The 8,887-nt window shown below is 44.7% G+C and overlaps 1 protein-coding gene across 1 annotated transcript; it reads left to right on the forward strand.

The window, feature by feature from the left end:
- Nucleotides 1-302: 302 nt before the first annotated feature.
- Nucleotides 303-8,612, forward strand: LOC119791605 (P2Y purinoceptor 14-like). The gene is made up of 3 exons (XM_038297798.1): nt 303-431; nt 5,456-5,715; nt 6,527-8,612. Exons 1-3 carry the CDS (start codon nt 312-314, stop codon nt 7,173-7,175), a joined length of 1,029 nt encoding a protein of 342 aa, XP_038153726.1. The 5' UTR covers nt 303-311; the 3' UTR covers nt 7,176-8,612.
- The last annotated feature ends 275 nt before the right edge of the window (nt 8,613-8,887 follow it).

Genomic DNA, 8,887 nt, shown 5'->3' on the forward strand with positions numbered 1-8,887 from the left:
AGTCAACATGATGACTTAATGAGATGAATGGAGTCTGGTGTACTATTGCTTGGTTGGAAAAAAAACCTGCAGCCACTCGGCCCTTTCTGGAACCAGTTTGACACCCCTGGGTTAGGCCATCTTAAGACAGGTTAGTTTTACACTACTGATAATGTGTTGTTGAATTAGTAACAATAGTAACCATATATATATATATATATATATGCAGTCTAAGCCTATATATATATATAACATATATATGTTATATATATAACATATGTTGCTGAGTATTGTTTTTATTCTTATTATAAACCTACAGAAAAGTGAAAGACATGGATGGAGTGACTTCATCAATCAACAGATCCTCAGTAAACACCCAGAATATGACGTGTAATCCAATGGAAACATCCAAACACCCTTTCCTTATCTTTGTCTACTCTCTTCTGTTTCTGGTAAGAATCTTTTCTTTGGGTTTTACTGCCTTTAAAGGGATCATAGAATGATTATATAGGGTATTTGGTGCTGGTCCTTAAGGTCTCTGAATAGGGTGTTTTGGACTGAAAATGGCATATTTGCTGTTCTATGCGCCCTGATGAGTGATGGGAGTACTAAAGCCGTTACCTTTTTTTAGTAACGAGTAATCAAACTAATTACTTTGACTGTAACCTGGCGGTCCGATCCTCGGCTGCAGAAGCTGGCTCTTGGGACGTGGAATGTCACCTCGCTGGTGGGGAAAGAGCCGGAGCTAGTGTGTGAGGCTGAGAGGTTCCGGCTAGAAATAGTCGGTCTCACCTCAATGCATGGTTCTGGTTCTGGAACCAGTCTCCTTGAGAGGGGCTGGACATACTTCCACTCTGGAGTTGCCCACGGTGAGAGGCGCCGGGCAGGAGTGGGCATACTTGTTGCCCCCCATCTCGGCACCTGTACTCTGGGGTTTACCCCGGTGAACGAGAGGGTAGCCTCCCTCCGCCTACGGGTGGGGGGACGGGTTCTGAGTGTTGTCTGTGCTTACGGGCCGAACAACAGTTCAGATTACCCACCCTTCTTGGAGTCCTTAGAGGGGGTACTGGAGGGTGCCCCTCCTTGGGACTCCCTTGTTCTGCTGGGAGACTTTAACGCTCACGTGGGCAATGACAGTGAGACCTAGAGGGGCGTGGTTGGGAGGAATGGCTGCCCTGATCTGAACTCGAGATCTGTGCTCGTCATGGATTGTCCATAACGAACACCATGTTCAAGCATAAGGGTGTCCATATGTGCACATGGCACCAGGACACCCTAGGCCGCAGTTCGATGATCGACTTTGTCATTGTTTCATCGGACTTGCGGCCGTATGTCTTGGACACTCGGGTGAAGAGAGGTGCTGAGCTTTCCACTGACCACTACCTGGTGGTGAGTTAGCTCCGGTGGTGGGGGAGAATGGCCGCAAGGTTATTGGTGCCTGTCGTGGCGGCAACCCTCAAACCCGTTGGTGGACACCTCCGGTGAGGGATGCTGTCAGGTTGAAGAAGGAGGCCTATCGGGCCTTTTTGGCCTGTGGGACTCCGGAATTAGCTGATGGGTACCGGCGGGCAAAGCGGCATGCGGCTCGGATGGTTGCTGAGGCAAAAACTCGGGTGTGGGAGGAGTTTGGAGAGGCCATGGAGAAAGACTTCCGCACGGCTCCGAAGCGATTCTGGTCTGCCATCCGGCATCTCAGGAGGGGGAAGCGGTGCAGCACCAACACTGTTATAGTGGGGATGGTGTGCTGCTGACCTCGACTTGGGACGTTGTGGGTCGGTGGGCGGAATACTTCGAAGACCTCCTCAATCCCACCAACATGTCTTCCATTGAGGAAGCTGGGCTTGGGGACTCTGGACTGGGCTCTCCAATCTCTGTGGGCGAGGTCGCCGAGTTGGTTTAAAAGCTCCTCGGTGGCAGGGCCCCGGGGTGGATGAGATCCGCCCGGAGTTCCTCAAGGTCCTGGATGTTGTAGGGTTGTGTTGGCTGACGCGACTCTTCAACATTGCATGGACATCGGGGGCAGTCCCCCTGGATTGGCAGACTGGGGTGGTGGTCCCCCTATTCAAAAAGGGGGAACGGAGGGTGTGCTCCAATTACAGGGGAGTCACACTCTTAAGCCTCCCCGGCAAGGTCTATTTGGGGGTGCTGGAGAGGAGGGTCCGTCGGATAGTCGAACCTCGGATTCAGGAAGAGCAGTGTGGTTTCTGTCCTGGTCGTGGAACGCTGGACCAGCTCTACACCCTCAGCAGGGTCCTGGAGGGTGCATGGGAGTTCGCCCAACCAGTCTACATGTGCTTTGTGAACTTGGAGAAGGCGTTCGACCGTGTCCCTCGGGGGGCCCTGTGGGGGGTTCTCTGGGAGTACGGGGTGCCGGGCCCTTTGATACGGGCTGTCAGGTCTCTGTATGACCGGTGTCAGAGTCTGGTCCGTATTGCCGGCAGTAAGTCGGGCTCGTTTCCGGTGAGAGTTGGACTCCGCCAGGGCTGCCCTTTGTCACCGATTCTGTTCATTACCTTCATGGACAGAATTTCTAGGCGCAGCCAAGGTGTTGAGGGGATCCGTTTTGGTGGCCTTAGGATTGCGTCTCTGCTTTTTGCAGATGATGTGGTCCTATTGGCTTCATCAGGTCGTGATCTGCAGCTCTCGCTGGATCGGTTCGCAGCCGAGTGTGAAGCGGCCGGGATGGGGATCAGTGCCTCCAAATCCGAGGCCATGGTCTTGAGCCGGAAAAGGGTAGAGTGCCTTCTCCGGGTCAGGGGGGGTGTCCTGCCCCAAGTGGAGGAGTTTAAGTATCTTGGGATCTTGTTCACGAATGAAGGAAGAAGGGAGCGGGAGATCGACAGGCGGATTGGTGCAGCGTCTGCCGTGAAGCGGGCGCTGTACCGGTCCGTCGTAGTGAAGAGAGAGCTGAGTCAAAAAGCGAAGCTCTCGATTTACCGGTCGATCTACGTCCTACCCTCATCTATGGTCATGAACTCTGTGTCATGACCGAAAGAACGAGATCGCGGATACAAGCGGCCGAAATGGGTTTCCTCCGTAGGGTGGCTGGGCTCTCCCTTAGAGATAGAGTGAGAAGCTCAGTCATCCGGGAGGGACTCGGAGTAGAGCCGCTGCTCCTCCACGTCGAGAGGAGCCAGTTGAGGTGGCTTGGGCATCTGTTTAGGATGCCTCCTGGACGCCTCCCTGTTGAGGTGTTCCGGGCACGTCCCACTGGGAGGAGGCCCCGGGGAAGACCCAGGACACACTGGACAGACTATGTTTCTCGGCTGGCCTGGGAATGCCTTGGGGTTCCTCCTGAAGAGCTGGAAGAAGTGGCTGGGGAGAGGGAAGTCTGGGCCTCCCTTCTTAAGCTGCTGCCCCGCGACCCGACCCCGGATAAGCGGAGGAAGATGGATGGATGGATGGATGTAACTATAACACAGTTACCATTGCCGAGACCCGGTTACTGCACGTTACTCAGGTCGCACAATTAACCTTTTTTCATGATAGGACTCGTGCGCGCCTTGTCATGGGAGAGGGGAGGATGAGAATGGCTGATATGTAGTGAGATTATGTCTGTCAGTTGGGTAGGTGGGTGTTTCCGCTGGTGGGTGTTAACGTACAGCACACACAGAGAGATGGAGAGTGAGGATGACTCCAGCAGCCAAACAGCGTTTTCCAGATGGAAATACCGGTGTTACGTCGAGCTGCGTTTCCCCATCAGATACAGTTTCCCCTGCATCTCCGCACAGCGCAGTTACTCAGTTACTTTTCGGGAGAAGTAACTAGTAACTATAACTAATAACTTTTTCAGAGTAACGTGCCCAACAATGACCCTGATGCAAGCCTGGTTAAAAGCCATAAAATGAAACGACAGGTTTTCTTCCTTTTATGGTATGCTCATGAATATTTAGATGAGCTGTGCACTGATTGGTTGGTTTACAACAAGCGAAGCTGCTGAGAAAGACGTATCATTGCAACAAACACTCACTTAAATATCAAAATTGTTGATACGCAGGGTGACCAGACGTCCTCTTTTTCCAGAACATGTCCTACTTTTCATACCTAAAAAAGTGTCTAGGGGGATTTTAAAGTCGTCCGGGATTTTGGTCGACTACAGTGCAGCAAAACCTAACAGTGAGCTCCTTCGCTAGTCCAGGAACTCCAGCGGATGGGGGGAGGGAGCCAGCAGGCGGGGGGAAAGCACGGGTGCCAGGGCTACCGTCACCAGGTTGGGTTTGGTTGCTCCGTCCCCCGCTGACAAGCCCCGGAGCTAATGCCCGGTCCCCCCCACAAAAACAAACAAAAAAAGTGTCCTTTTCAGAAACCCAAATATGGTCACCATAGATATGCTAGCATTGGTATCAACAGCTTAGCGACAAATTAGTACTTAGAGCTTGCAGTTGTGATGGTCTGAACAGCCCCTCATTTCAGTAAAAGAAGTTTAGCAAATCCTGCTTTGAACTGTTCAAGATTTTGAAAGCTGTCTTCGGTAAAATGTTCAGAGCAAATGAACGGCTGAGCATCAAACTTTACAGGGATCTTCTGATAAACAAAAAAAATCCATGGCTGTTTGTTGGAGTTATTATGATTTCTATTGTTTTTAATCATTTTATTCATTTATATGTTTTATATTGCTCTCAATCATTTGTTTTTCTATATGTTACTCATCATTGGAAATAGTGTATGAAGGTCATAAGACAGTCAAATGTTTTGCAAGAATGCTTTCCTGTTTTTCATTTGAGAAGCAGAGGAGTTAAAAGTCATAACCCGACACCTTTTGTAAAGCGTATACTGAAACCAGGCAAGTTCCCTATCTTAAAAGTTAATCCTATGTCTAGGAGACTGCGTAATCGAAACTAACGCCAGCTGTTGTAATGTGTTGACAGCTCAATAAAAAGCCTGGCAAGTTTTGAGCCAAGTGGAGATGCAGAGATTGATGGTTCAACTCTGGACTCCCCTTTGCAAAGCATTTCAGGAAAAATCTTACACTGTCTTTCTTTCCATTTTTTATAAGTTAAGGTTGGGGAAACTTAACAACCCTAACACTGTCGAGTCTTCGGATGCTTGGAAAGACTGTGAAAATGTACCCCTTTCTCCATGCAGCCTGGAACAATGCATGCACGCCCATGGTTCTTGCTAATTTTCAATAGAGAAACCGTCTGCTTTGCATTTCTTGTAGAAGTAAACCCAGCTGTAGGCTAAACAGCTAAACTGTTGACTTACATCTACCTCTCTTCATCTTATTGGGCCAGTGAACCAGTGGGCTGGTCTGTATGTCAATTTTGGGGGGTGACAGAAGTTCAGAATTGTGAGATTTGCAGAGAAAGGAGGTGTCGATGGGGTTTGAACTTCTCTGTACGTCCATTTCACCCACTGAACTATTGTTATTCATCCATGACAATGAAAACTCGGTTTTCCATTCTATGATCCCTTTAAGAGAAATAATTCAAAGTTTGGCTGTCATAATCGATTAACAAGATATTCTCCTTTGTAGGTTGGTTTGATCCTCAACAGCTTCACCTTGTGGTTTCATTGCTGTGGAGCTCAAAGACAAGTTGCCAAGAGCTTGATGATTTACATGAAACATCTGACAGCTGCTGACCTTTTACTCTGCATTAGCCTCCCAATGAGAATCCTTCACTATAACAGCAGGTTGTTCTCTATTCACCTGCTCTACTGCAGTTTTGGAGGGCCGCTGCTGTTCCTCAACATGTGTGCCAGCATCCTGTTCATGGGTTTCATTGCGGCTAACAGGTACCATACCTTAATTACCTGCCAGGTAATCAGTTCAGACTGAGTTAAAAGCATAGATCCCTTATCATTTTCTTGCAAACGATTGCAGTAAAAGAGCATGAAAGAATGCACACATATATATATATATATATATATATATATATATATATATATATATATATATATATATATATATATATATATATATATATATATATATATATATATATATATATATATATATATATATATATATATATATATATAAAACTCTGGCTATGAGGATTTAACTGAGACAAAGTGGCAAGATGTGGAATTTTTGATAGCACAGTAAATGTTATTGAGTAATGATAAGTTATCTGTAGATATGTGAAAAATTGTTCACACAATATCTATTGTTTTATATACTCTGGTGATTTTCAGAGAATTAAAGTAAAGAAAAATGGGCCCTACTTGCATCTTATAATATAATACAGGAACTATTGAAATTGAATCCTGTGCAAACCACACTGTGTAAGAATTAAAAATCTTCTGTCAATAACTTATTTTTATTTTTTTACAATTCAGCCCTTCTAGGAGGCTGTAGAATCAGTAAGAACTTTACCTGACACAAGACAGCAAATGTCATGAAAATTAAGTGTTTAAACATATTCAATGGACCAAAATAAGAATAAATGAATAAGATAAGAACATCCCTGTGGTTCCTCCTATATGAATCCTGGCTAACTGAGTTGTTCTTCACATCCTCTCTGTGTCTTATGTGCTAGTCTTTTTTTGAGTTTTTATGGCACTAGTGGCTCATTTGTTAAAATTACTTTCTTCCTCTTTACAGGTACATGAAGATCTTTTATACTTCAGGAACTCACTTCCTAATGACTACCAAAGCCAGCCACCTCATCTCAATTATCACATGGTTTATTCTCCTGACCATGGCAACGCCATACACTGTCTTGTTGCTGACCACACACGAACATACTCCTAATCGTGACACCTGTGATCGTCTGCTAAATAAACGTATACGACCATTATACAGAGGAGCTCATGCTGTTAGTGCCATCATCTTCCTGATAGTGCTCCTCTCCCTGGTCTTCTTCTATTGTAGCTCTTCCTGCAGGGTGAGGCAGATCCAGCAGAAACAACAGGGCTCCTCCAACTCCGAGAAGCTTGTAAAGTCTCGTAGGAACATGTTGGTCTTAGTCAGTGTTTTCTGCTTTTGCTTTGTTCCTTATTATGTTGTTCGACTTCCATACATCCTTTTGGAAGGAAAGTGTTCTGTGGTGTTTTACTACCTGAAAGAGGTGACTGTCTTAATATCAGTCAGCAATATATGTCTGGATCCTCTTATTTATGTTTTTCTTTGTGAGGGCTTTAGGGCTCAGCTTAACCTGAAACAAATGTTCAAAACAGAAGGCAACAAAAGTACCTCAAGTTTAGAGGAAAGACACACTGAAGATCAATCGGACATGTTAACATTACCTTAGAGCTCCTGTATCAGTGAAGGCAGAACATCAGGCACTGGAACCATCAGTCCAACTTTTTGACTGCTTAGTGTGTTTGGAACATGCAACAGCCATCAGCTGGAACACCTCCACACCTTTTAGGAAAATAAACCTTTTTAGCTTAACTTGCATGATAGATTTAGAGAGGTTTAAATCTGCTTCTAAAATTAAGAATAAGTCATCCCAAACATGGTCCAGATTGACTAAGACAACTTTTCTGTCATTTTGTAGACTCTGCGACTGTTGGAAACTTCTTTTTCATTAGCTATCAGATAGTAAATGAGTAGTAGCTTAGCATTGGAATGAACATTTCCATTTTCATTTCCAAATGTAAACAATGTGGGAGAGAAAACATGGTACAAAATGTAATGATATGGAAGTTCAGACCAGTGTAATGACAAATATATATGGTGCAAAACTGCATTGTTACCTGCTGTATAAACATGTTTTTTGTTTCAGAAGGCTTTTTTTTTTTACATCATCCTCTGCCAGAGCGTCTAATTTAAGCCAGAGTGTATAATTTAAATATTTTCTGTAATTTGACATTTATATTCCAGCAACAACATCTTCATGCAGGATGCAATCAATGCAATTGACCAGCGATCAGCCTATATAACCTTGAACATAAACTGATTACCTACAATGGACTAATAATTCTTCAGCATGATTGTTTATACTGGACCATTACTTTACTACAAGACCATGATCTTAGACCTGGCAAAGGAATCAAATGCATCCTAAAGATATGTCCAAATTGCTAAATTCTGAAATGAAAATGGCTATACCTTTGATAAAGGCAAAGTATTCCAGCCACTGCAAAGACTTGATCATCTGTCTGCGTTTGGTTCTTGAGACATCTTAAAGCATATGGTGGGGAAACCCTTTTGGTGTGTTCACATTATCTATGTGAACCCAGCAAAAAAAAAAAGAAAATCGAAATTTTGAGGTATTTTTGCTCACCCAAATTAGCAAGAAAGCATCAGCAATTCACACAACTGGCCAAAATCTTCACAATGTCATGGAATCATCTGGTTGTTGGCTTTATTGACTTTAGAGAGCCAAACAGTAGCACCAGTGTCCTACTCCTTTAGTTTACTGCTGCAGAGTTGTTGAATTAAAGCTACAGTGTGTAATTTTTAGTGACATCTAATGTCAGACTGCTGACTGCAGCAATATGAACTTCTCCACTCACCTGTCACAACAGTGCAAAATGGCTTCTGTCAAGTGATAAAGAAGTTTGTAGAAGCCATTATGTACAAGCTCTATAAAAGACGGGAAATGATGTGTGTATGGGCATGTGTTTCACCAGAAAAGGCAAATCGGTTTGACCACTTGGCGGGGAAACACTATCAACTCACAGCTGGCTGTTGTATCATTTTTTTTGTTTTGTAAGCAGCAAGTGTTGGAATAAATCAGCATTTAAACAGCAAGAACAGCGTCTGGACATTTCCTGTTCACACCATCTCACCCCGGCAAAGCGCTTCAACCATAAGATTCCGGTTTAAAAACACTCCAGTCGGCTTAGCCCCTACAAAGTTTGGTTATGTAGATAATTTTATATATAGCATTTTATTAGTCTATGTAGTGTATAGATTTTATATAGGCCTAACATGTATCTGTGCAATTCTCCAGTCACCACTGGGGACACCTTCTGCTTTCTGGGAACCACCATCACTCAGAACCTCAATGGGGCC

Source organism: Cyprinodon tularosa, unplaced genomic scaffold (assembly GCF_016077235.1).
Source record: "Cyprinodon tularosa strain WSP-4 unplaced genomic scaffold, ASM1607723v1 ctg397, whole genome shotgun sequence".
Taxonomy (NCBI): domain Eukaryota; kingdom Metazoa; phylum Chordata; class Actinopteri; order Cyprinodontiformes; family Cyprinodontidae; genus Cyprinodon; species Cyprinodon tularosa.

What these genes read in the sequence shown, in the direction of transcription:
- LOC119791605 (XM_038297798.1), top strand. Translation starts at nt 312, where the DNA reads ATGGATGGAGTGACTTCATCAATCAACAGATCCTCAGTAAACACCCAG. An exon ending in TCTACTCTCTTCTGTTTCTG is followed by an intron (nt 432 to 5,455) that starts GTAAGAATCTTT and finishes TCTCCTTTGTAG; the next exon opens with GTTGGTTTGATCCTCAACAG. An exon ending in GGTTTCATTGCGGCTAACAG is followed by an intron (nt 5,716 to 6,526) that starts GTACCATACCTT and finishes TCCTCTTTACAG; the next exon opens with GTACATGAAGATCTTTTATA.